Source organism: Rhinoderma darwinii, chromosome 9 (assembly GCF_050947455.1).
Source record: "Rhinoderma darwinii isolate aRhiDar2 chromosome 9, aRhiDar2.hap1, whole genome shotgun sequence".
Lineage (NCBI taxonomy): Eukaryota > Metazoa > Chordata > Amphibia > Anura > Rhinodermatidae > Rhinoderma > Rhinoderma darwinii.
The window spans coordinates 47,119,078-47,146,863 of record NC_134695.1 but is presented as its reverse complement, the minus strand read 5'-3'; the positions used below and the strand labels follow the sequence as shown (position 1 = coordinate 47,146,863).

The 27,786-nt window shown below is 37.5% G+C and overlaps 1 protein-coding gene across 1 annotated transcript in view; it reads right to left on the bottom strand.

Annotated features, from left to right (window-relative positions):
• MUC2 (mucin 2, oligomeric mucus/gel-forming) overlaps positions 1 to 27,786 on the bottom strand; it is a 76,336-nt gene that overhangs the window by 39,053 nt on the left and 9,497 nt on the right. The window contains exons 6-30 of the mRNA XM_075836755.1: positions 27,028 to 27,244; positions 25,891 to 26,016; positions 24,644 to 24,761; positions 24,101 to 24,239; positions 23,114 to 23,224; positions 22,935 to 23,004; positions 22,653 to 22,790; positions 22,280 to 22,444; positions 19,858 to 19,952; positions 19,645 to 19,771; positions 18,358 to 18,613; positions 17,484 to 17,530; positions 14,193 to 14,293; positions 13,934 to 14,085; positions 12,465 to 12,603; positions 11,503 to 11,613; positions 8,799 to 8,978; positions 7,999 to 8,238; positions 7,427 to 7,583; positions 6,362 to 6,493; positions 5,615 to 5,762; positions 4,951 to 4,997; positions 4,186 to 4,383; positions 2,627 to 2,674; positions 1,075 to 1,830 (exon numbers count right to left, since the gene is read on the bottom strand). Coding sequence (XP_075692870.1) covers positions 1,075 to 1,830; positions 2,627 to 2,674; positions 4,186 to 4,383; positions 4,951 to 4,997; positions 5,615 to 5,762; positions 6,362 to 6,493; positions 7,427 to 7,583; positions 7,999 to 8,238; positions 8,799 to 8,978; positions 11,503 to 11,613; positions 12,465 to 12,603; positions 13,934 to 14,085; positions 14,193 to 14,293; positions 17,484 to 17,530; positions 18,358 to 18,613; positions 19,645 to 19,771; positions 19,858 to 19,952; positions 22,280 to 22,444; positions 22,653 to 22,790; positions 22,935 to 23,004; positions 23,114 to 23,224; positions 24,101 to 24,239; positions 24,644 to 24,761; positions 25,891 to 26,016; positions 27,028 to 27,244 — 4,018 coding nt within the window. The remainder of the gene's footprint in view (positions 1 to 1,074; positions 1,831 to 2,626; positions 2,675 to 4,185; positions 4,384 to 4,950; positions 4,998 to 5,614; positions 5,763 to 6,361; positions 6,494 to 7,426; positions 7,584 to 7,998; positions 8,239 to 8,798; positions 8,979 to 11,502; positions 11,614 to 12,464; positions 12,604 to 13,933; positions 14,086 to 14,192; positions 14,294 to 17,483; positions 17,531 to 18,357; positions 18,614 to 19,644; positions 19,772 to 19,857; positions 19,953 to 22,279; positions 22,445 to 22,652; positions 22,791 to 22,934; positions 23,005 to 23,113; positions 23,225 to 24,100; positions 24,240 to 24,643; positions 24,762 to 25,890; positions 26,017 to 27,027; positions 27,245 to 27,786) is intronic.

Genomic DNA, 27,786 nt, shown 5'->3' with positions numbered 1-27,786 from the left:
AATTGAGTCCATTGTTTTATATGGAAGTACTTTTTTAGTTTTAATTTAATTTAAAATTCCAAATTTTAACAAATTAAATTTTGGTAATGCTGATTATAGATAGTAGATAGTAATATTGACATTCATAATTTAAGAAAAAAGAAACATTTTCTTGTTTCGTTTCTTTTACTGCACAGTTTCCAGGACATGCTACAGCCCATTATAAACTAGCATCATATGGAAGAAACAGTTTTAGATAGCAAATAGTTTTAAGGTATATTTCCATCTTAAACATTTATGTTATATCAAAAGTATATATACAATAAATGCAAAATAGGTGAGGGTCCCTACTCTGGGACTGTCACCAGGGGAACATCACTCATTTCTTTCCAAATCACAAGTAGACTTTAGTGGAGAGGACCACATCCTGTAGATATGAAATGTTTAAAATGGGAATACCTTTTAAATTACCAGTGAGAAAATGTATTTATTAATATTTCTTTACATAGTTTGTCTATTACACTCAAAAAGACCACTTTTAGGTATTAGTCAACCTAATATTAGGGATAATTGGGCAGATACTGTATGTTATATCCTGCTGACTACGCAAAAGCAGTTGAGAGTTCGACCGTCGATCTCCTCCATTATAATCACTTCTCATTATTTGGTATAAATTGAATATATAATGTTTATACTGAACATACATATCAAGTAGTAGCATATTTTTTAGCACAGATATAAGTTAACAATTAGCAAGTGACGGCAAGTGAAGGCCATTTTTGGAGGTTTAGAGTAAAAGAAAAGCAAATCACTGTTGGCACCTGAATATTCGTAAATGAAAATGTCATGAAATCAAGAATAACAGTTTGCGAGACGTACAACTTGAACGCAGCATTTCAAGGTCAGTATTCTCAGCAATGCAATCAACGCACATATGTAGAGTACATGTCTCTTTAAAAAGCTTCTGTTATTCTGCTGTGGCCCTTATTCTCTTTGCTAATTCCCCTGTATTAAATGTAAATGTCGATTCCTTAGCCATTTCAATCAAGTGCTTTTATATTTTTTATTATATTAAAATTTCATCGTATTTCTCACCTGATGTTGTTGTTTCTATTGTAGTAGTAACTGTTGAAGTCGTAGTTGGTGAAGTTGTTGGTGAAGTTGTTGTTGGTGAAGTTGTTGGTGTAGTTGTTGGTGTAGTTGTCGGTGTAGGTGTTGGTGTAGTTGTTGGTGTAGTTGTCGGTGTAGGTGTTGGTGTAGTTGTTGGTGTAGTTGTCGGTGTAGGTGTTGGTGAAGTTGTTGGTGTAGTTGTCGGTGTTGGTGTAGTTGTTGGTGTAGTTGTCGGTGTAGGTGTTGGTGTAGTTGTTGGTGTAGTTGTCGGTGTAGGTGTTGGTGAAGTTGTCGTTGGTGAAGTTGTCGTTGGTGAAGTTGTTGTTTCTGGAGTTGTAGTAATTGTACTAGAGTAAGTAGTGGTAGTTGGTGTTGTGGTAGTAGATGTGGTAGTTGAAGTTGTAGTACTTGTTGTGGAATGAGCACACTCGTAGTCGCAACAGTCCATTCTAGTCTCATAATTGAAGCACTTTTGCCAAAGGCTGTTCTCTGCGTTCTGCTCACTGTTCCTACAGATGAGTCCATATGACACATTGCAATGTACAACCTGTTTCAATTCATCCAAGCTGACATCAGGAGCATTTGCTGCTCTGCATTGGATCTGCTCTGGGATATCACAGAATTGATGATGATGCTTTCTTATTTCATCATATGTTTCATAATCGCCACTATCCGGACCATCTCCAGGCTTACTGACATCAAACCATTCGGTCCATTTGCAAACTTTTTCATAAACACAAGCTATACAAAAGATCACATGAGATAGTTACACAAACTTTTCAGATTTTTAATATGCAAAATCATACAAGCTATTGTTCTTGGTGTAGACCTGTCAGCAACATCACATAAGATGATGGCAAAAAGTTACGTAGTTAGTGGATTGTACATTGTAAGATATAAGTCCTTAAAGTTTAACCTGTTATATTAACAAAACAATAAATAAATAAAATAATAATCTATAGAAAGAAAAAAGACTTAAAGGGGATGTCCAGGATTAGAAAAACATGGCTACTGTCTTCCAAAAACAGCAACCCACCTGTCCACAAGTTGTGTGTAGTATTGCAAATCAGTACAAATTTATTTCAATGAAGCTGAGCGGCAATGCTTGACACAACCCATGGACAGGTGTGGCGCTGTTTTTGGAAGAAAGCAGCAAGGTTCTTCTGATCCTGGACAACCCCTTTAAATGGCATAAACCTATTTGCCATAAAGTGATAAAATGTCTTCCTGACGACTATTTGGCCATACATGTTTGACTGGTGGTAGCCCAATTTTCCAGGGACCCCACAATCAGCAGAATGAGGAAGCAGCAGTGCTCTTTGGGTTGACCTGCAGTACCTCATAGAGCCACATATAAAGATTTGCCCTTGTGCCTGGACAAACAGCACTTACAGATTACTATTCAGTTAACTTTACAATATTAAAAAAAAATATTAAAATATTTAACATTTCATATGTATTTATGAAATACAAGTTTCAGTAAAGCAGAATCTTGATGGGTAATAATTGCTGTTTAATAGCAGTAATAAGTACTTACTTGTTGTAGATGAAGGGGGTGTTGATGTCAAAGGAGTTGTGGTGATAACTGAAAATAAAAATATTGTTAAACTTTGTTGTGAAAATCCAAAAGTTCAAGTTAGTTAAAATTTTGGTTCATACAAAATATTATATTAGGGATGAGTTATAAGCCATAAGACATTTATGGTTATGGTTGTGAACAAGCTCCATAGTAAAGTAATAAGAGATCATAGAAGATTGACATCTCTTAGGATAGATATATATTTATCCCAGGCATGTTTAAAAACCATTACTTTTGAATTTCCAAGCTATTATTTCAGTAAAAAAAATAAAAATTCTGACATTTCTTCTAAAGTTTCCCCCAACAAATTTCAGATTTTGCCCCCTTGTTCTTGTGTTAAGATTTTTATTTAAAATACTTCCCTCTTTATTTAGAGATTTTGATCATGTCGCCACTTTCCCTTATTTCCTCAAGGCTGTAAAAATTAAGTTCTTAAAAGGATCTCTTGATAAGTTTTATGTTTGAAGGGTAAATAAACGTTCAACAAACTTCTGACATGTCATAGTGACATGTCCGAAGTTTTGATTGGTGGGGGTCCGAGCACTGAGACCACCACCGATCGCAATAACAAAGTGGCAGAAATGCTCAGGTGAGCGCTGAGCCGCTTAGTTTTTGTTCGGCTTCTTCCGGAAGGCCGATGTAGCGGTGTATGGGTTCATAGATTTTTTTGGGCCTGTACTCCACTACATTGATTTCCAGAAAAAGCCAAATAGAGACTAAGCGGCTCAGCGCTCACACAAGCACTTCTGCTGCTTCATATTAGCGATTGGTGGGGGTCTCAGTGCTCAGACCTCCACCAATCAAAACTTCTGACATGTCACTATGACATTTCAGAAATTTGGTGAACGTTTAGTTACTCTTTAAGACCTTCCAGTATTTTTGGAGCCTGTCTTTGGACCTGTTTTTTTTTCTCAATAACTTTTTTGTAAGTGATATCTCCAGAACTGAACACAATATTAAAAATGTGATCTCATTAGCGCTCTATACAGCGGGATCACAATCTCCCCTTTCTGCTGGTTATACCTCTATCTATGCAGACAAGCATTCTGCTAGCTTTCTCTACTGCCTGGCCACTCTGTTGACTTATTTTAATGTCAAAAATCCTTTCCCCTTAATCCTTCTCATCTGAATTCCTGGTTAACACAGAAATACCTATGTAATACTCAGACAGAGGATTCGTTCTTCCCAAGTGTGTCATTTCACATTTAGAAACAGTGAATCTCCATTTTTTTACTATTTTTCCAGGATAATTAAATAATTTTCCATATTAGAGACACCTCCAGGAATATTAACCCTATTACACACTTTGTGTCAATGGAAAACAGGCATACCTTACCAAACCAAACCATCTCCAATATCACTTACGAACATATTAAAACAAATAGGGCCCAGAAGAGAACAATTTGGCAAATATTTACTAACAAAGTCCAAAACACTAATGGCTAGTGTTCTACGTGGTCTAAGCATTGAAAAATCATTGACATGCCAGACAGGCAAATCTCTGGAATTATTATTACCTGTTGTGGTGGATACAATAGGAGTTGTAGTGACAGTAGTGGTTGATGTAGTGGTGGGTACGGAAGAAGAACACAGTTCAAAGTAGGCCTTTCCTGTCCCATTTTCACATCTTATCTCAATGCAAACTCCAGATTGCTCTTCTTTGGATATGATTTCACCTTCTTCATATCTTATCCCATCGATGATACAGAAACATGCTGTAACGAATGTATGGAATGTGAATTACGTTGTTCATAATAAATATCACTCATGTTTACTACATCCTGATTGGAAGAACCTTAGAAGGATCACATGGAAGACATCACTCTGTCTTTCATATCATGCAAATTCACTAGATAGCAGAGGTTTGGGAATTTAATATCAAATACCATAATGGCTGCACTGTCATGTTTTAATATAATAATTTATAGTATAATAATTTATGTGAACATACCTAGCCTTTCCCATTGCGGTATTCTGTATATGTATAACTATACCAGTAACCCCCCCCCATTAACAAAATTCTGCGTACTGCCTTGGTCCTATTAAATCTTCTTCAAACACCATATAAGTAATGGAATAAAGCTTTCCATGAGGACTTCCTTCAAGACCTTGTCTTCTTGCTTGTCCGGCATGCCACCGCTAGTAATTTAGTTTATCAAACATGAAGTCTGTGACATTGAACTAACCTGAACTATTGTACAGACGTTCAACAAAATCCTCATAAAATTTAGATACACCATGCAAAAATATTAAAACAATTATCATAATTCATCATACTCTACCTGATGGATTGTAGACACATTCAACCTTTGCTTCTGGGGTACAGATACTGAAACAGAAAACAAATATATTGCCACAAATTTGCTAATACTGTCTAATAGTTAAACAACGTAAACTTAGACCACGCAGTCACAAGACTTATCACAGTGCTGCATGCCATGTGATCATTTTGGTGCATCTTGCATGAACTGTTAGACACGTTTATATTCTTTATACCACCTTTGATTTGGATTATTTTGTTCCCTTTTAAGCCATGCCCCTTTTCCATAACCAACGCCCCTTTTTTGAGACACTTTTAAAAAGTGTATAGTACCAAAATTTGGCACATTTTTCGACACTTTATAGACCCAAACATTGTAGTAAATTTGCCCCAGTGTTGTATCTTGCTGGCTTAAAAGGTACTTGATGACATTGTTTTATTGTCTATTGTACTAGAATATATACTATCCCTATATAGCAATTTCTAAACATTTCAATTTGCTTAATTAACATTTAGCTTTGATTACTTACAATTATTGATGTTTAGGTCGCTGTGAGAATTATATCCCCTTATTGAATACTATCACCAAAGTCACTATGCTAATACTCTGTGGACCCAAGCATATCAATAGTTTGCCTTTTCGGTATATAAAGCTCTGTCTTCTTGTAGGCAGTAGTAATATTTACCAAGTGGTACATGTGTCAGTAGTAGGCACCTCATCACCAATCTCGTAGTGAGTATTGTTAATATAACAGCCACAGTCTTCCTTGGTTACACAAATTCTGTTTAACTCATCATATATGGGCCTGTCCTCTGGGCAAGTAGGGTAACAGCCTAAAAACACAGATTATAATGTTGGTTAAGATACAAGTATAACAATTATCACTAATAACATCAATACAATCTGATTTAAGTAAAATATATCCCCCCTAATATTACTGTAGACAGAATGGTAATTATATTACATCGATTTTCTTAAAGGGGTATTCCGGTTTTAGCACTGTTGTGTAATGAAAAGATATTGAAATTTCCTATATGATTTACGTATCATTTCCTCATGGTTTACTTCCAAGGGGATAAAAATATGATCTAGACATGTGGCGGACACACCGGTTTATGGCCAAGCACCTGTGTGTCCATTACATAACCAGGACAAGTTTATATCCCCTAGAAGTAGGTTCTGATTCAATACATGCATACAGAGATCTTGAAAACTATGAGAAATTTATACACAAATAATGTAAATTAGAAAATTTTATAATGAACTGTACAATGAACTGGAATTATTTACTGGAATTGGAATATCCCTTTAATATTTTAAACTTTAATATAAATTGTATAGACCTAAGTCCAAAATATTATTACTAAAACATTTAATTAAAATGACATTTTTGGTATTGCTGATCTGTAACGTAGTAGAGTGCTTAGCTTACCTTCCAGATAAGTAATGGTGACATTTGTATAGACATTGTTAATGGAACGGCAGGTCTGAATGCTGTGATTGCCACATGGGTGATAGTGCCACTCACATTCATCCTTAGGATTGTAGTAGTCACAAAATATGGCTAAAGTGGAAGTAAAGAAAGTTTACTGTAAATTATTACGTTACATGTCTTAACAAATTTGAAATATTCAAGACATCTGTACTGTATACATGTGTACTAATAATGTATATGCAGGTGATCTAACATGACCATGCAAAAACTAATCTCAAATATATGTCTGAAATGCGACCTGTGGACCCAGGTGGAAGCAATACTTCCAAGGGATAATCCCTCCTTTTTTGTTTCTTTTTTTTATTAAATATTTTCTTTTTATTCAGTAAATTATTGTGATACAATCACAATGGAGAGTAATACAAAAAAATACTCCACACAATAACCTACAGAATGCCAACCCACTCCACCCACCTTCCAGATCCAAGGAACAAGAATAGAGAAAAAAAAAATAGGATTATCCCTTCTTAATATAAATTGGGATGGAACACCGCTACAATTTTTATTTTTTGAGGGACATGGAACAGTATGTGCCCATAGACTTTTAAGGGTGCTGTATTATGACTGAAAAACTTTGTTCCAATGGGGCCTCAATCGCTATTAACTTAGGCTACATTCACAAGAACGTAGCCCACCTCGGACGTTAAAAAACTGCAGTTTTCCACGGTCAAGGTGGATCCGTGCAGGACGCATTGACACGGATCCTTTACAGACTAGATTATATGGAGGGAAGCGTGACACACAGTAAAATAGGATACGTCCTATTTTTTAACGGACCTTTCACATGCTCCGTTGAAACCATGGTCGTGTGAATGGCCCTATTGAAATACAAGGGTCCGTGTGACGGCCGTTGTTTTCTAACAGCCGTCACATAGACGAGATTCGTGTTCGTGTAAATGAGCCCTTATACATATCCATCCCTCCTGCAGACTTGGGATAGTGAAGAACTTTCCGCCAAAGCTAATGTGTCCCCAAAGTAATTGTACTTAATATTTTACTCACGGCATACGTCTGGTGTTCTCCAGTAGACACAGGCTTCGGCTTTAGTGCATTCCTGAGCATAGGCAGAAACTGCAGTACAGAAGCATTCACAGTCTCCTCCACTGTCACATGAGCAGGCATCATTTACACAGGCCTCGTAAAATGGTTTTGGGTCAACCTTAAATAAGTAGATTCAATTGATTTGAATTTTTCAAAAACATTTTCAACTAAAAAAAGCTTACGCTAATGGGTGAGAAACCATCTTCAAGAGCTGGGCTTTTCGCTTTTTTTTTTTCATTTTTATGGTGATTTTTTTCATACCAAAAGAGGGACAGCGCCAGCCATAGTTCCCAAGTATCAGCTACAGTGCCTTCAGTATGAGCCAATATGCCCCAGTTTGCAGGGACATAAGGGTCATGTCTTGGGAAAGCGGGTTTGCCTTGCTGATTCTGGGGCACCTCATCAAGAACGGGGGGGGGCCTCACATTTTGCATAGCACTGCTCTAGACTTAATGCATCATTACAATAGAGAACCTTGATATAATATACATATGACAGTTTGCATAAAGTCTGTGGCAGTCTTATCTGTTTACCTTGCTATGACAGACTGCAAATACTTCGCTTTTGATTAGTGCGCACTGTTTTTCGGCCCAGGAGTGGCGGTGTGGTTTTTGACTACAGGGATTCACAATGTCTGATGCATCAGGACACGTGGCATCAACTTTCCAGCTGTTTCCAAATTCCAGCACATCGGTGACTTGTAACATGTGACTGGTCTTAAAGTCATTTTGTGAGTTGTCATCAAAATTTCCACATAAACCACAAAGTTTTCCCTAGAACAAAAAATAAAGGAGTTGGAATTTTAATAAAGTCAGAAACCACACAAACATTAGAGCTATGTTATATTGATGTATAGCCATCTCATGGTATTATACGTAAGGTGAATGTCAATACTTGAACACTATTTTATTTTTTTAATTAAAAAAAGGGTTAAAAATGCTTTGCTAATTTTTTTCTTAATATATCTTTATAACGGGTAGAACTCTTTTTTTTCTGATACACAGAAGCAAAATCACTGCATAAAAAAAAGATCTGAATAATACAATTTTGACTTCTTGCAGTCACCACTAGGGGGCGATGAGAACCTTACTGCATACTGTTTATACATTGAACTTAATAATAAAACAGTATGCAATAAGCTTCTAAACACCCTATAGTGGTAGCTGTAGCCGCTTGTCCATTTAGAGTGTAAGTTCCTTTCTTCCTTTGCATTTGTTGTTCATTTAGATTGTAAGCTCCTATTCTCCTACGGACTGTGCGACATTGTGCTAGGCAAAGTGTTTATTTTTTTTCACATTCTGCAATCACTGAACATTGTATATTATTTTCCTACCTTGTATGCTGGTGACACCTTGATGAAAATGGTGGTTTTTCTATCCCAAATAAGAAGAATTCCATTGCTTGCTTCAATGACCAGGTAAATCCCCACTTCACGGGTCAGATATGTCACATGCTTCACGCCTTCCCCTACTGTTTCCTCTATATGACTGTCTGCTAACTTCAATACAGTGCTCTAAAAGATGGAAAAAATATAACCGCAGGAGGTAAATGTTACTTCATGCTTGTACGCATCTTATAGCATTTTAACAATATTACTGTCATATGACTCTTTAGACGCTGATATCTTCCACCTTGCTTGGTAATCTGTTCTTTCTAATAAATAGTTACGGCCTATGGAAACCTTTGATGCCTTTTTTAATGTAAGTATTTTGTGATACTAAGCACTTTTCTAATACACTTTAATTAGAAATTTGGCTCCGTTTCTGTACTGCAGCTTCTATGTATCCACTGTACTTAGAAGCTGCTGAACGACATTTTCAGCCAAATCCATTAGTGAGCTGGACTGATGGCTCAGCTGACATCGGCTCCTGTGTGCCTCTTAATAAATCATCTAGCCCTAATACTGATAAAATCAGTAATAACATTAGCTGCCTCCATGGTATGTAACCCGTGGCCTGCCACCTAACAGGTAATAGCTTTGTAATTACAAAGCGCTTTATATGAACTGCAAACAATAACAAATTCAAATAGTCATATGCATAGTGATGTAGCCTTGTATGGTTATATCACTGTTCAATTAGCTTGATATGTCACTCAGCCTCCATATATAATACTCTATTTTTGGGACCTATGGGCCTCCCAGGAGTAGGGGCTAAGTTGCAAATTTTACCTGTGCATACCCTGTACCAGTGTACCCCAACCAATGGTTCTTGAGCCCCCTACATGTGGCTCTCCAGCTGTTGACAGCTCTAGAATCTATTGTGCACTAGTGGCAACCAAGATGGCATAACATTATTGGAACTTGGTATTAGAGCCAGTTACCACTAGGGTAAAAGTCATATCACTAGGCTATATATTTAATAGGATTCTTCACTTTTACTATTTAGTCTGGCTCAATGCTATCTGTCATAGTAGAATGTGGCTCATGACCTGAAAAGGGTTGGGGACCACTGTCCCATACATATGTCACTAGGAATCTTTTTGTCTAACTAGTTTAGAATAAGCTATAATATTGTATATTAACACAAGTACATTACATTTAGCTTGAAGATCTCGGTGAGCACAAGAAACATATGGCAGACATTGGCTTTTGGCATAAATCCTGAGGGCTTGAAACTGAAAATACCAAGGTGGGGAGAATACTGGTCTATTCCAGATGTTTTTACATTAACCGACAAGTAAAAACCAGTGCTCCTGTTTATAAAGATGTGTTATCCTTTTATTTAATGATATGCTCATAATTAACTCAGTATTAGGTGCCTTCGTTTTGTTCATATGAAATGCTGCTCAAATGGTGAGTAGGGAAAAATGTCCCTTACATTTTTTACACTGAATATTTGTATGTATAAATGCATAAAATTGGTCTATTAAAGAGTTATTCCTATGTTATAAAGTGATTGCATTTTACCAAGATATGATCGGTGGTGTACTGACCTCTGGGACCCTCATTGATAATGAGAATTATTTAACGCTCTGTCCCCTTCTAAAGGCCCTTTTACATGGGCCAATTATCAGGAATACAAGCGTTCATGTGAACGCTCATCCCGATCATTGCCCTATGTACATAGTGCAACAATTAGCCGATGGACGAGCAAATGTTCGTTCATCGGCTGGACACATCGTTTATGCAGTAGAAAATATTATTGTTGTCGGCTGCCGAGATGATAGAAATGTATGAGGACGAGCAATTGTAGTAACGATTGTAGTCCCCAAACATAGCTCCTTGTGAAAAGAAGCAAATGAGCGCCGATCAATGCCGATCAACGAGCTGTCTCGACCCAAAGTTTTCCTTGCACCGTGGTGCTCCTGGCCACCCAACTCTGCACGGAATCTCAACTGGACCATTTAATTTTTCGGATGGCCATGGCACCGCTGTGCAGTGCAAAACAGTGAAGCGATTGTAGTATAAGAGCTTTAGCCCCTTCATTCTCTGGATTGGTGTGGTTCCCATAGATCAGACAACACAAATCACAAAACGTGATGCTATATCTAAGCGATATACCATTATTTTATAAGATGGAATAATCCTTTAAAGAGGTTGTCCACTAGAAATTCACTCTTTGTTCTAAATGCCACCTTGTATAAGCTAATCACAGTTCATCCAAGTGCTGAAACCTCCTTCAGTACGTGATAATCTGTGGGGGAATGTGTCAGCAAGTATTTAAATCCCCTACAGCGCCACCACAGGTAAAATAAAGAATTTCACTGTGTCCAACGGAATCAATGGACAGTGTAATGCACAGATCAGATGTGCCAGGTCCTCCAGAGCCAGAGATTTTCTTTGTAGCCACCCTTAAGTCTTATAGATGAGGATCTAGAACGAGGGACTACCTCTAATAAGTCATAATTCCTTAATTCCATTTTTTTTAAATGAAATTCGAAACCAGACCACCCCATTGGTTTGACATATGAAAATCAGTGATTTAACTTTTTAAAAAATGTGACCACATTAAACATAAATAAATAATAAGACTATTGTTAATAATTTCATGTAAGGTATTAAAGCAACCAGGATAATCTAGTTATAAAATACATACCCCTAGGAAGACTTTTATAGACTTTGAACAAGTAACACCAGTGGTGCCACATGGGATGTTTTCCGTGATGATGCTGAAGTTGCCAGCAGAATGGTTAGGACCACAGTAGTCCTGTTATTAAATAAATTACATTATTGAGCTTCGTACAGAAAATGTCACAGCAAGCACTTCTATTAAAGATATATTTTCATTAAACAAATACTTAGAGCTTGAAGACAGAAGGGCACCCACCACTTTCCATGAAACTTTGACCAATTCTATACCCCCTTACATACCCTATAGGGAGAGAGGAGTCCTGCACAGATTCTCACTAATCATTAGCAATGGGGATGTGACCAACCTGGGTTGGCTCCCTGTTTCCAGGGTCCCATTTGCACCGGTATGGTAATAAGGAGCAACTTTCTTATTAAAAACATGGTTCCATGATGGAAAAATACATAATTAACTTGTTATCGTTACTATTATTGAATAACGTTCACAGATCAATCTTTCATATTTTGACAGCACAGTTTATATTTGACTTATTCACTTTGAATTATTTTACTTAATTCTGCGCTATTGTTAAAAATCAATGCCATGTATTTCTATCATATGCACATATTTAAAAACTATCTTAGGGTTTCATTTCCAGAAAAATATTGACTTAAATAGTTCAGAAAGAAAGAATAATATCTTTCCCCTACTTTTAAAGCTAAACTAAATACAACTCCACCTTCAGCTAGCAAGGGACTCCATTCTAGGATTATAGGTTGGAATTTCAAGTTTCACGAACACCTTATATTATGTCATGGCATAAGAAAAGGCTAGTAAATGAGAAATCTCAGAGTATCATATTAACAAAGGACCTAATAATACATGATTAAATAGTAGATAGAATAGTAGAGAGAGAACAGAGGTCCAAGCCTGTGGTCAGTAGGGCAGATAGTTGCTATTAATAGTTACATTAGAATTGCAATGCTTACCTGGGCAGCCACAAATTGACAATTTCCATCAAAGTCATAAAACTTTTCATCGAATGTGATATAATGACCATTTCCATAGATTGTACAGGTTCCATAACAAACAGCATTAGTACACGTCCACTTTCCTCTCTTACATAAGCTATATAAGTGAAAATATCCAATTAGATGTATTGGTATGTAAGTAGATTATTAATGAATCACATGAACTAAACTCCTTTTTGAGTAGAAACAGGCGCAGCGATCATCTGATCGTCATGGATCTGATTTCTACAACAATCAGGTGTTATCTCCAGGGTAAGCCAACTTGGCCACTCATTTTCATGCAAATGCAGTTAAGAAGCAGCTCTTAGATCTGGCTCATAGAGTGGAGAACCGAATAGGGTACCCCTTTCTTTGAGAAAGTCCATAGGGGATGAGCTGCGGCAGAGCCTTAGTACTAGACAAAGCTGCATGGACGAGTGTACTGCTGTGTTGGGTACTGCAGTGAAGGGGACATTGCACTTCTTTTATCAGAGGTCCAAGGGGCCGGATTGCCACCAGTAATACATTGATGGCCTATCTTGGGTATAGGCCATCAATGTTCAAACACAGGAGGAAGGATATTTTATTTTTCTGTTTCAATAATTCTACCACATTTTTTATTATCTTAATTTTTTTTGTTACAAAAATAATCATTCAGATTGTACATCCTGCATTACATTATCACTTTCTATGATGTTCTTGGCAGTCATTATTTTATTGCTACAGACACAAAGATACTGAGAGCAAGCTAAGAGCGCAGTTATAGGGGGTACTGAGGTAGCAGACTCCTCTAGCGCATAAGTAGACATAGTTTTAAAAATGGCACATGCCCTGTTAAAGATTTTACTTTGGGACCCAGGAGCTTTAAAGGGGTTGTCCAGGCATGGACAACTGATGACCTATCCACAGGATAGGTCATCAGTATATGATCTGAGGGGGTTCTACACCCAGATGTCCATGCCGGTAGCAGATGGCTCCGATCACGGAATAGAGTCCGAGCTGCAATACTGCAGCTCTGCAGCAAGGCCGCTATTCAGTAGTCGGAGCCATCTGCTTCCGGTTACAACTACTGCATACCCTTTATAACATCCGGCGTCTAGAGCCAGCCGTAGCATCTGATCGGTGCGGTGTCGGACCCGCACCAATAATATACTGATGGCCTATCCTGTGTGCGCAAGCAAAAGTGCACCCTTTAAAGTACTAACGCTAAAGCGCTCACCACTGATGGGGTTCTTATGTCCACCGCGTATCATTGAATTTTGCAAGGATGGACTTATTATTCATCACTTTCCAACAAATGATACCTGTGACAAAGTGCTCATAGTATGAAAATGTTTCTTATACTAATCTTATAGGGCATAGGGATTTTCTGTTGGGCTGTTATATGTAGGACCTATATTTTGCTTTATATTACGTATTTTACTTTGTCCATTAAACTGTTACGTTACCATGTGTTGCAATCCACTTTGACCTGGGATCCATGGGGATAAATGTCTTCATTATGGACACAAGGACATCTGTCTTCAGGGACACAGCCATCCGCGCCATCATCTAGAAGTCCATTGGGGCAAACACAACCTGAGATGCACTCTCTCTGAAACTATATTGGAAGTAAAACTCATTATACAATTTCTGCTTCACAATTATAATTTTACATTACACTTAAAAATTATAATAATACTAAATCTTTAAAGAGACACAACATACATAGTCAACACCCAGAGTCTTGCAGCTCCTGTGTACTGTGGCTCCCGAAACACCTGAGTTGGCCTTGTTACAGTCAAAGTAGACTTTTCCCGCGGGGCAAGCTGTAAAAAGACACAAGATGACTGTAGTATATCTGATATAAATCTGTAGTATATCTATCACTTAGAAGGGTTGTCCTAGAGTAGAAAAAAAGGTCTGCTTTATAACTAACCACACAGTGATAGACCGTCCATTATTTGTGATATTTAAAGGGGTTGTTTTAGCAAATTAATATATTTATCATAATTAAAAGTTATGCAATTTTCCAGTATACTTTCTGAATTAATTTCTTATGGTTTTCAAGAACTCTGCTTGTTGTTATTCAATAGAAACATTCATTGTTTGCTTCCAATGGATACCATTCTGTCCATTGTCATGTGATGAACACACGTGCCGGAAGGGTAGGAGGACACAGCTCTAAAACACATACTGTAACAAGCTGTGCACCTGTGTGTCCATCATGACCATGAACAGAATATTATCAACTGGAAATAAACAATGAAAGTTCCTACTGAATAACAACAAGTAGAGATATAGGAAACCTTCAGGAATTAATACAGAATGAACAAGAAATAACATGAATTTACTAAAACCGAACAACCCCTTTAAGGATTCTATAATCACTGGGTTCATTCCACACGACTGGTAGATAGCAAATGTGATGTCAATATTAAAAAAAATGGATCAAAAAGGGAGACTGGAAACTATAGTTCGGTAACCTACATTGTTGGTAAAATGTTTAAAGGTTGTCTAAGTGATGCTTTTCTGGAGTATCTCAATGAGAATAAATATGTAACTTTATATCAGCATGAGTTTATGAGGGATCGGTCCTATCAAACTAATCTGATCAGTGTCTATGAGGAGGTAAGATCTACACTGGACCAAGGTGAGTCATTGAATGTCATATATCTTGATTTTTTTTTCAAAGCATTTGATACTGTGCCACTTAAAAGGTTGGTACATGAAAATGCTGGGCTGGGACTGGGGGAAAAATGTGTGTAAATGGGTAAGTAACTCAGGCTCCGTGATAAATTACAGAAAGTGGTTATGAACAGTAAATAGTTAAATTGGGTCCCCATTACTAGTAGGCTACAACGGGGGTCAGTATTGGGCCCTTTTCTGTTTAATATATTTATTACTGAACTTATAGAGGGATTGCACAGTCAAATATGTTTTTGTTGCTAATGATACTAAACTGTGTATAGTAATTAACATAAAGGAGGGCAGTATTCTTTTACAAATAGATCTGGAGAGGTTGGGCAGAGTAGTGGCAAATGAGGTTTAACACTGATAATTGTAAGGTTATGGCACGTGGGAAGGGAAAATACATGTCACCCTTACATACTAAATGGGAAACTCTAGGTAAAACTGACATGGAAAAGGATTTAGGAATTTTAGTTGACAATAAACTTAACAGTAGCAACCAGTGTCAGACAGCTGCTGCCAAGTCAAATAAGATCATGGTATGCATCAAAAAGAGCATAGAAGCACATGACGAGAACATAGGTCTACCACTTTAAAAATCACTAGTCAGACTGCAAATAAATTATTGTGTAGAGTTTTGGGCACCAGTGCAAAAGAAATACATAGTAGAGCTTGAGCAGGTTTAAAGGCATGAAACTAAATAAATGTAATGGGTGGACTACCCACAAAAACGATAAAATTAGAACAATATTATTTAGAAAAAGATGGCTGAGGGGGTGACATTATAAATGTGTATAAATATATCAAAGGTTGATACAGAGGTCTCTCTCATTATCTGTTTATACCGAGGACTGTAACTATAAAAAGGGGATATCCTCTAAGAAGAGAGGAAAGAATGTTTCTACACCAACATAGAAGCAGATTCTTTACTGTAAGAGCAGTGAGACTATGGAACTCTCTGCCATAGGAAGTTGTTACGGTGAATTCGGTTCAAAGGGGCCTTGATGATTTTCTGAGTGTAATAATATTACAAGTTATGGTTACTAGATTACGGTAGATGGGATTATGATCCAGGGTTTTATTCTGATTGCTACATTGGAGTTTGGAAGGAAGATTTCCCTAATATGGGAAAATAGTTTTTTTTCCATTATAGGGATTTTGCCTTCCTCTGTATCAACATTGCAGAATATTAGGCTGAACTGGATGTGCATATGTCTTTTTTTTTGGCCTTACAAATGATATTACTAGGATTTTTTTAAATGCAAATTACTATTTCACTGTAAACCTCAAAGCTGTTAAATCAATTCTACTATCTTTAGTGTTTTGGGGAATTTTTCTTATTTTCTTCAAGTAATCATATATTCAGTAAAGGAAGAGAAACTTGTATTTAAGTCTACATTGTTTTAAATGAGGCAAATTGAGGCCCAAAATAGGAAATTCACTAATGGGCGAATAATCAAAATTGCCAATACTCAGGGCCCACCCCATCTCTTCTGGTGATGATGCACAGTCCACCGGTAAGAGATCATGAATAATGCATTAGCAGCAATTCTTGTTGGAGGCACATATGTTACTTTTGGTGCTGCGGGTGTATGAATTCTGAATACATTCCTGGTAATGTTACACAGACACAGCAAGTAGTGAACGAACTGTCATTGGGAACTTAATGTCTACTTGAGCAAAGTGTTGTCTTATTTCTGTACATAAAGTGTTTATCATCCTGTCATATGCCATCATTTTGTGGTGCTTAGACATGAAGCACTACAATACATCTTAAAGTGGTTGTCCAAACATAAGAAATTGATATTTTAATTATATGTTAAAGGGGTAGTCCAGGATAGGCCACCAACATCTGATCGGTGGGGGTCCGACTACCGGCACCCCCACTGATCAGCTGTTTTGAAGAGGCTGTGGTGCTGCATATGGCGGGGCTGCCGAAAGTCAGACCACCACCTATCAGATGTTGATGGCCAATCCTGGACAATCCCTTTAACATATAATTAAAAGATTATCCCACTACCCCCAAAAAAGGGGGGACTTGGTCTGTCTGTGCATTACATGGCCAACTCATTGATTTTAATAAGCTGACTCGCTGTCAGCATATAACAGTTGACAGTCTGGTGACCCAGCATGGGACACACTGTGATCATTGCGGGACATTTTTGACAAATAGGGATTGTCAAAGGCAGATAACCCCTTGAAATACATCTTTTTGCTAATGCAAAAGTCAGGATCTTACAATCTCACTCTGTTATTGGTTGTATTAAAATTTTATACAAAAAAAAAACAAGTACAGAATATAAAGAGAACATTTTAATATCTCCTTACTTTCATTGACATGGGAGGTACAGAGGAGCTTCCCGTTATGGCAGGAGCTGTTTTCAAAAATAATGGAATATATCATTAATAACTACATAGAACTTGTGAATGACAAACTTAATAAAAAATCATTCATGTATTAAATACATTTTATACTAATAGATTTATTTCATGTTTGTACCTTACATGTTGTAACATTAAGGGTATGTTCACACGCAAAACGAAAAATGGCTGTAAAATACAGAGCTGTTTTCAAGGGAAAATAGCCTCTGATTTTCAGCCATTTTTTAAGCATCATGCGTTTTTTACGGCCGTTTTTGGAGCTGTTTTTTTAATGACCCAATGAAAAACGGCTCCAAAAACAGCTCAAGAAGTGACATGCACTTGTTTTTACGGGGTGCTTTTTTACGCACCGTTTTTTCAAACGGCTGTGTAAAAAACTTTCTATTAAACATTTTTAGAGAACCGTTGATGACTAGTGAAAATATAATAAACTAGTGAATAATAGATGTGGATAGAAGAAGATAGAAGACGATGTTTATTTAAAAGGGGTTGTATAAATCTTTTTTTTTTTTTTCAGAAACAGTGCCACTGTTGTCTATCTGGTATTTCAGCTCAGCCCTATTCAAGTGAACGGGTCTGAGCTGCATTACCAGACACAGCTCATGGAGCAAGGTGGCGCTATTTCTGCAACAATAAAAAAAAAAGCAGACTCTATTTTTAACTACCTCATACATCCCCTTACATTGTTAGCATCTAGTTTCCAACCATATTTGACAGTGGTACCAGATGTGTAAGAGTACAGGTACCTGTATTTCCCATGTAATAATACAATGCTATAACTTATTGTGTTGAACAGTTTAAGGTGTTTGAAAGCACTTACCAACGTTCATCATGCTTGAGGATAACGTCTAATGGTTTCACATATGTGCCTTGGTAATAGCAGGAACATTGGGATATGGATACACATTGATCCTTCTCATTCAAGTACTCTCCATCTGGACACCCACAACCATCTACTGGTGTAAACACATTGGCACAAGCCTTCTCTCCCTCTGCCAGGGATCGACAGGTCAGCTGGCATGTAGTCAAGTTATACAGATAAACTTGGGTAGATGGACAAGAATTTATGTCCTTGTCTGTAGGGAATAAAAAGGGAAAACCAATGTTTTCTACCTTTGAATTTTACACATTAAATTGATTTAAATGCATAGTAATTTGTACAATAGATAATGTAACAAAAATAAGTTTTCAATCTTTTTAAGAAATTATGTTAATTTAATTCTGCCCATATCAATGTATTCAATTAAGCAATGAAATTCATGATAGACATATAGAAGGAGCAAAAATAATGGAATAAAATAATTGAGTATTTAAGCTACGGCAGAACACAACAGTATTCTTCTATAAAAAAAATAAAAAAATAATCTCTTGTTAAGGCTCATAAGGCTACTATGAAGAGTGTGGAGATGGAAGGTCAGAGCTCAGCATGGTGTCATTCCACTTTCTCATGGGTGTCAACATTTATAGGACTCCATTTCTACAAAAAAAACTGGCACATATGCAAACAACGGAGAAAGACAATGGGTTGGAAAGAGCAAGTTAGGGACCGTTCACGTCACGGTTCTGCGAAGTCCAGTAAAAACGTTTTTTTACATGGTCGTTTAAGGGTGATGGATGCCACTACATGGCATTTAACAGATACGTCATGAGCTTTTCATGAGGTATCCATTAAATAGATGCCATTATAGTCTATGGGTGGCGGAAGCGTTAAATGGATTCCTAACAGTGGCATCCGCCACCCTTAGGCTACAAACATATCCATTCAATGGATATGTCATGAAAAGAGTCCTTAGAGTCCATGACATAGCTGTTAAATGGATACCATTAGAGCCTATTGGTGAGGAATCCAACTGTTAGGCATTCATTATAGCCTACGTTTAACGTATACATCAGGAGCTTTTCCCGGCGTATTCGTCAAACGTAGGCCAAAAAACATGAAATAAATAGCTCCTAAAGGAGCAGTAGAGAGAGCCAGCATCAGGAGGGGCCCCATTTTGATTATTTTATTATGGGTCCCCTCTCCTCTAGGTATGCCCTTGCCAATAATAATAAACATCATGGTTATAGCTAATGTGTCTTTAAAATTAGCTAATTAAGATGCTCTTACCACAGATTCCATCCTTCCATCCCCAAAGAATGAACCCTTTAGAAGCACAGGCTCTTACGTAGGAGGAGAGGGCTGCACACATACAGTGCTCACTGTCCTTACAGTTACATGAATCATAGCGGCACCTCTGTGGGTGAAAAATATTAAATAGTAAGAAGAATACAACTGCATGAGCTTGGGATTGCACGCACCACGCACATAATTACAACCAACCTTTGCATATTCAGTTGGGTCTATTGTAGAATGACACTTGGCAAAGGGAGACTCAACATTTTCCAGTTTAGAGCACCAATAGTCTGCATAATTTTCTGAAAAATAAAAGGGGTGGTAAATTTAAACATTGGATGATTTTACAAATTCAGGAAAGTGACCCTTCCAAAAAAATATTTACAATGTTCAAAATAAATTCAAATGGAATATCACAAATTTGGCTACTCAACTAAGAACCTCTTCTGGAGGTGTAACTCTCGACTTTACCACATAAGACGTTACCAAACAATACAACTTCTTTGGAATGATATTGAAAATGAGATCTGTGGCACAAATATCAGCTTCCCCACACATTCTCTGCTGTTATTATGTTTGAACCCCTCTCTAAACATTACTTTTCAACATTCTGTATTTTCTCATGGCAGATGAGCAAATGGTTCTTGCTGCTACCCATCTCCCCCCCAATGACAATGTGATACAAAAGAGTGGATCATTTATTTAGAATGGAAGAACTATACAGCTAGTTGGAATGCTTCAGCACTAAGATCTGATCTTTTACAATATATTTTAGGAGAACTCTAAATGACCATTAATTATTGACAATTAGTACCGGGCCGTACAGCCATACGTGTGCTGCCATACAGTTCTGCCAGGTGCCACATGTGTGGAGATATTCTAACATAGTACCCCAATACAGTATGAAGTCCAATGGAATATGTCAATCTGAATTTACTTGCAATTCTTCTATCCAGTTGTGCGAACAGCAGCACATATATATGGGGTTAAATTCCCCTGCTGTGAGTTAGGAAGAGGTGGCACAATTAAATTCATAAAATCCTATAAAAAGACCGACCATCCTCTCCTTACTGTGTTATTTTAAAGAAAAACCAGAGCAAAACAAAATTCAATGGGACGAAAAGAGTTGTACTGCTGCTCGGACTACAGGAAAGAAGAATTATTCGTCCTCGCAGCAGCACATATATATGGGGATGTAACAAGACGTCTCAAGGGTAGAACTTAAAACTGAATGTTCAAAATTAGCTTCCTCTGAAGCTGCAAAATTAAGTCTCTAATGCTTAACGAACGAATGTTGAGACCTCAATAAAGCAGCTTTATAGATGCCGGAGATTATGTAACAAAATCCTTCCAACTCCGTGTGGGCAAAGAGCAAACAGATTCCCGACTGAGACCATCTCTGCAAAGCCTGCCCTCATAGCCATCTGGCAGGGCAGGGCCACATCATATTTAAGGCAGTTCATATGTCTTCTTTTCAAAGAAGAGCTTCTAGAAAGAGAAAGTCCTCTTGGCTACCTGCACACGCAGCGGAAATAACCGCCCCAAATCAGGCTGCATATTTTACTGCAAATCCACGATGAATCCTTAGCAGAAATCAACATTCTGTGGATTTTTAAATCTGCGCTAAAAAATTCTGCAGTATCTAGATGAGATTTGTTAAAAACCCATCTACATCCTTGTACTGTATTCCACAGCTAATACAACACCTATAGATAGTAGAGTCCACGGACTCCTGACCAGACATTTGAGGGCAGAGATATATTAACAAGGAAGTAGAAACACTTGCCTAAGAAAAACAAAAAAGGTAGGACCTAAAGTCTGCTTAACCTGAAATATACATGTCAGCAGCTCCATACTTTGAAACAAACGAGCAAGAGCACACAGTAAGGAGATAGCTTCCTTCTAAAGCAGGAGCCCCACTTACCTGGTGGACCGCCGCAAGATCACTAGTATACATATAAACAAGCATACATGCAAGTAAACATGGCAGGAGTTTGGAAATAAGCATACAGAAGAGAGGACAGAATAGCAGAAACGCTTATTCTGCAACGGCATCGCTCTACGCCAGGTGGGCTCCAGAAACCAGCGAGGTTACAGCACACCCAGCGGAGAGCTGAACGAGCCGAGCATCAAGTCACTCCTCCTTCAGTGGTGCAAAGGATTAATTAAATATGTATTTTTTGTTTGATGTTTACAGAATTCTAAAGAAAAAAATAAATATCTGTATGTAACCTCATAAAATCAGAGGCATACAGTGGTACAGTAGAAATTTCATGCACCTCTATGGCAGATCTATTACAGGTCCGTATAAAATGGAGCCGTCATACGACATGTGCATGAGCCCTAAATCTTCAGTCGGACTGAATTGTCTATTCACTTTACCATACTTTTCCTCTCCAGTCCTACTGAATACTTTAGAATTGTCCTCAGATGTTCAGTAATACCAATCATGTTTATGTATAGTGCTGTCTTTATAATGTGCTTTGTATCCCTGTCCTTTATCTTAATTAAAACGAGATCACAGAATATATTATCTACAAGTAGAATTTTTTAGTAATGAAACTCCTAATTCTAGAAATAATCCCTAAACTCTAATCTGTTTTAAATGTAGAGTGAAATGCATTCTTACTGTTCTCAATGCTGAGGCTGCATGGATCGTCCAACCAGTCAGATATGTCGTGGCAACTAGACTGGGCCTTCCAAGTGTTGGCAAACGCTGATGCTGTAGCTTCTACAAGACCGCCGGATGTTTTAAAGTCATCTCCTTCCTTAGAGTTGAAGTTTCCGCAAAGACCTAGAAATGAAAATAAATTGTTAATAATTGACAGAGTATAGATCTAAGTCTAGATGCAGGACTAGAACCAAGAGACTATAAAAAATGGATTTCGGGTTCCATATGCAACAATTTTTGCTGCATTTTTTTTCATTTGTGTGCTTTTTTCACTTGTTTCAAAGTTGTGTGGACTCAGCTTTGGTGAAGTTTTGGGTATAGTTTAACTGACCTTGCAGTTGCCTTTTTGCAGATTTCTCCATAGTGATGTATAACTGCATTGTGGGTAACAGCTGAATCTGCATTTGCAGGCCATCCGTTGCTTGAACAATGATATGGTTTTCAAACGGCTGCAGGATTGAAAAACTGGCTGTAGGGAAAATAGAGAGACCCTAATAGTTACCTTGATCTTGATATACCACCAGTTAACATCCTTTACCAAATCAGCGCCATGGTTTACTAATTTTTTTAATGCGTTATTATTACTTATTTCTTTGCTATTTGTTCTTTTTACCTGTGACATGAGGCAGAGTTATTTTCAGCTCATTCAGCAACACTGTGCTATCTGCTTTGAAAAAAACAACCTAGAGAAATGTAACGACATTTGAGTTAACTTGTTAGATTGGTTACAGTCATACTACTGTATTTCAGTCATTAGAAGCAACCACAGTCTTATTTATATACAGTACTTACATTCTTCTTTTTGTCTGTTAGAAGAACAACAGATTTGAGACAAGTCTCTCTCTCAGAGGAGCTACAGGGGGTCAGCTCACCTAATATAACATGAGATTCATTTGTCTGTCCCTGTAAAGAGTAATAAACCATAATAAAGTCAATTTAATTGGTTAAATATGTTCATGTTTACACAAGTCAGATAGATTAGGCATGATTCATATCGCAATTTTACCCTTCCATCGGAGGTATACCGGAGGTACACCTGTATAGGCATACAGTGGGATATGTTGCACAAACTCCCCGGGCACAGCGCTACTTGAAGTAATGTGTTCGGAGAAGACCCTGACGTCACTGTCCATATATGGACAGTGATGTCAGGGACTTTCAGCCACGGAGCCCACGGCCAGTGCATCGCAAGCGCTCTGGCGGGGACTTCTGTCTTGGTAAAGCCCTTGCCATCACTGTCCTGATATGCCAGAATCTCCGGCCAGAGCATTACTGACGCTCTGGCTGAGGATTTTCTCCTGGAGGGAGCCCCTGATTTCACTATACATATATGGACAGTGACACCAGAGGCATCTACAGTTCTGAAGTCCCCGGCTAGAGCGATACGGACATATATGGACAGTGACGTCAGGGGTTTCCCCATGGCCGAAATTCCCGGGATAAGTGTTACCTGATGTTCTGCCCGGGGACTCCGACCCTGGGGAAGCTCCCTGAGGTATACGTTTAACATATACGTCTGATAGATGCCAGACAGGGGCATCTGTCACACAAAGGCTCACATGTTAAAAAAAATATCTAGAGATAGATGATAGAGAGAGAGAGACAGAGAGATGATAGATAGATGATAGATAGATAGATAGATAGATAGATAGATAGATAGATAGATAGATAGATAGATAGATAGATAGATAGATAGATAGATAGATAGATAGATAGATAGATAGATAGATAGATAGATAGATAGATAGATAGATCTTAAAATTACTACAAGTTCCTTGCCTTAGACAGCACATAATAACAGTTCCCATGGAAAGTATAGGCCTTCCCATCAAAACTGGTGAAATGGGCTCCACCTTCAATGGAGCATACTGCTGGGCAGGCACGATCTGTACAACTCCATCTTCCAGCAGCACAGTGGCTAAAATAGATATAATATTGAAGAGTATAAAAGATACATCAGCCAAATGTTGTTACGTTACAAAGGGACTTAGAGTGCTACTATGAGGGTTGGTGGGGCCAACATGCCATTTTGCTTTGGGCAGGATATTTGATAACAGGGCTTTCGCAGAAAACTGAATCCTTGGCCCAGGTGAAAGAAAACCTAGTTACAACTCTGGGTAGCAAGCTTTGCTCCAACTAATCTCTTGCAGTTTTTCGTTAATTCTTCTTTCCAAACACACTTCTTACCCCCACCACCTTTTCTTTCCGAATGTGTTTGTATCATGTACGGAAAAAAATAATTGTTTTTTAAAATAAAAATGTCAAGATTGTACAATGAGGGTTAGGTAATCTTTAACTGACAACATATCATAATAACCTCACCATTCATCACAGTCATTTTGCATGGTTTGTCCAGGGGCATATAATGTTTCTCGATGCTTGCAGTGACACTGATTGACTGGTACACAGCCCCTATTGGTATAATCATCCTGAACAGTGCCTGAAAATTGTACATAAACATATTTTATTGTTTTAAAAAATGTAATTTTACTTTACTTTTAAAGTACATATAATGTACATTACATTCCTTCCTACAATAGTTTATTCTCCAGTCAATTTGCCATCTATGAGAGCTCCGAAAATTAATTGTTTTACAAAATCAAAACGTGGCCCCTTAATGCTGCCATATCCTACATTCTAGGAGATCTCGAGATCACAACATGTAGCCATTCATACAATAAAATGAAACATTGATTCTTAAAAATATCTGTGCCCAGCAGCCCCCGTAGAGGATTTTTAGTATTTTTTTCTCTCTTTCCTCTTGCACACATTAACATTCCCATTCTCTCTCAGCCTTGGCGCAAACAATTACAATGTACTGGATTTATGTCCCTAAAATGCTTACTATATGTAATTATATTGAATTTGGAAATATATTTGCGATTTTATTTTATATACTTTGTATTGAATGGAGAAACCCTTTTCTGCCATATTCTGGGAAACATCGTGAAATCCTATGTTTATGTTATGCATCCTACAGAAAATGTTCATCCTTAAACATAATTTTTTTTAATCTAAATACGTTTAACATTCTGTTGTGATTAATTTCTTAATATTTCTTCTTGTTGGTTGAAGCTTTTTTTTCTGATACAGAACTCCAAATCCCTTGCATAGACACTGAGTTAAATTATCAAATTCTGGCTGCCTGCAGCCACCACTAGAGGGAGCTTAGGAGTTCACTGCATATTGCTTATATATAAAACACAATAATAAAACAGTATGCAGTAAGTTTTCCCTAGTGATGGCTGCAGACAGTCATCATTTTATCAGCTAACTTTATGTCTATACAGATACAGAAATGTATGTATATAACAGATAAATGGAGTTCTTACCGCCATAAAGTTATGCTAAGAAAATAATCTCAGTAGGTAAAATTGGCCCTTAAACCTACATTGTGTTAAATTATTTAACAAGTATAAATATGTCTACTATAGATGAAAGTATAAATGTAGAGGCCACTCACTTCCTTGTGTGGTCAGTGCTGTTTTACTATGTTTGCACAGTAACAATAAATCACTCTTTTTATGATTCTTAGCAGAACTTCTATATATTTATTTTGCACGACTCACCTTCAGGACAGAAGCAGCCATCCATATAATGCTCCTCACACAGGCTGTGGATCTCTAGATGGGAACAGGAGTTCTTGCAAGGGGAGCCACTTTCTTGATAAATCATATTTGCAGGACATTGCTTAGCTGGAAAACACATAATCTCAATTTACATTATACATGAAATACTGTTGATAGCAACAATGTCTTGCTGCACGTGAATGTAATACAATTATTGCATTATATTTTATAAAGTCCTTTCATTTCAGAGTTTGGCAAAATTTGAGAGATTCCGATGACTCTAAATCTTATTCTGATTTCTGTCAACTTAAAAGTTTACAAAAAACAGTTTTCACGTTTTTAATGTACACTTAGGGGCCTGGTCTCCTTTAATAAACCAGTATATACATTAATGTTCTGTATTGTTAGCACTTACTAATACAGAACTTATTGGTTCTAATAAAGATAAAAATAAAAATAAGTGGCCACTACTGTATATGAGAAAATTAAAAGTATTTAAATAGGTTATCAAATACAAGATAAGCAGAAGATGCAGTAACTGGCTATAGATAAAGTTTCAGCACTGTTTATGTATTAGGTGTTATGTCAGTACCTGACCATCAACAGTGAGTAGAGCAAATGAAAACTTTAAAAAAAACAGATATTGGGCCAGAATTATGGGGTATATGAAGTGCACCAGATTTATTAACTGTTTTAGACACTTTTTCGACATGTATAACGAGGGGCGTGGTTTAGCGGGAAAGGGAAGTGGTCTAGGAAAATAGGGTGTGGCTTTAATTGCGACACCGTGCGCCAAAAGTAGTCGAAAAAAACTGGCATAAACTAAGCCAACTAATAGGTGGTATAAGGAAGAGAAAAATGTCTAGTATGTCTAGCTAGATGCGCAAAATATATTATACACCATGCATCTCTTTGATAAATTTGGGTCAGTTTCTGAATGCCTTGTCTAAGTTTACACTGCCTAAAACTTAGACAGTATTAGTAAATCTGCCTCATTGTTCGTTTCAATGTACGGATATACCTATAGTCACATTGTCCCGTTTTCCTCTATTTTCCTCAAATGCCAAATCAGCTTTTTCTTCTATTTGTTATATCTTCCCCCATGATTGATTAAATGAGAATAAATAAAATGCTTACGACAGAAGTTCTGAGTTCTCCAGTTTCCTGGGCGTCCTCCAGCATGAGAGCATTGTCTGGAATACTCAGTGATAGTGCTGCACAGGCAGAAGGAGTCCTGGGAGTGGTCACAGGAGCACATGTCCAGCATACAGGCCTCCATGTAATTTTCCAGGCTCAGGAGACTTTCACAATCAGAAAATGCTTCGTGTCTCAGGTGTTGTTCACACACAGAGCGCTAGAGAAGGAAATAGCACTGTGTTATTAACGTTATTTACATATTTATTGCAAAGAAAAATTTGGAAGTGATTTTTGTATAGGGACTATAGATAGCACCACTGGGTCACCTGGGACTATAGACAGCACCACTGGGTCACCAGGGACCATGGACATCACCACTGGGTCACTAGGGCCTATAGGCAGCACCACTGCGTCACCAGTGACTATAGACAGCACGACTGGGTCCACAGGGACTATAGACAGTACCACTGGGTTACCTGGGACTATAAACAGCAAAACTTGAACTTTAGGAACTATAAACAGTGTCACTGGGGAACTAGTTAGTGGACTCCTGGATTACTAGGTGTGAAACTGTCTGAAGAACATTAATGTCTTGTTCTGGAAATTACACTGTAAAATTATTGGCGTAGGGATCAATGTATATAAATTAAACTCTGCGATCTGCTGTATAATAATAGAGTTATATGTGGACAAAATGTCTACATAGAAAGAAATAGGTAAAAAAAAAAAATCCAATATAATTGTATTTTGACTTCCAGT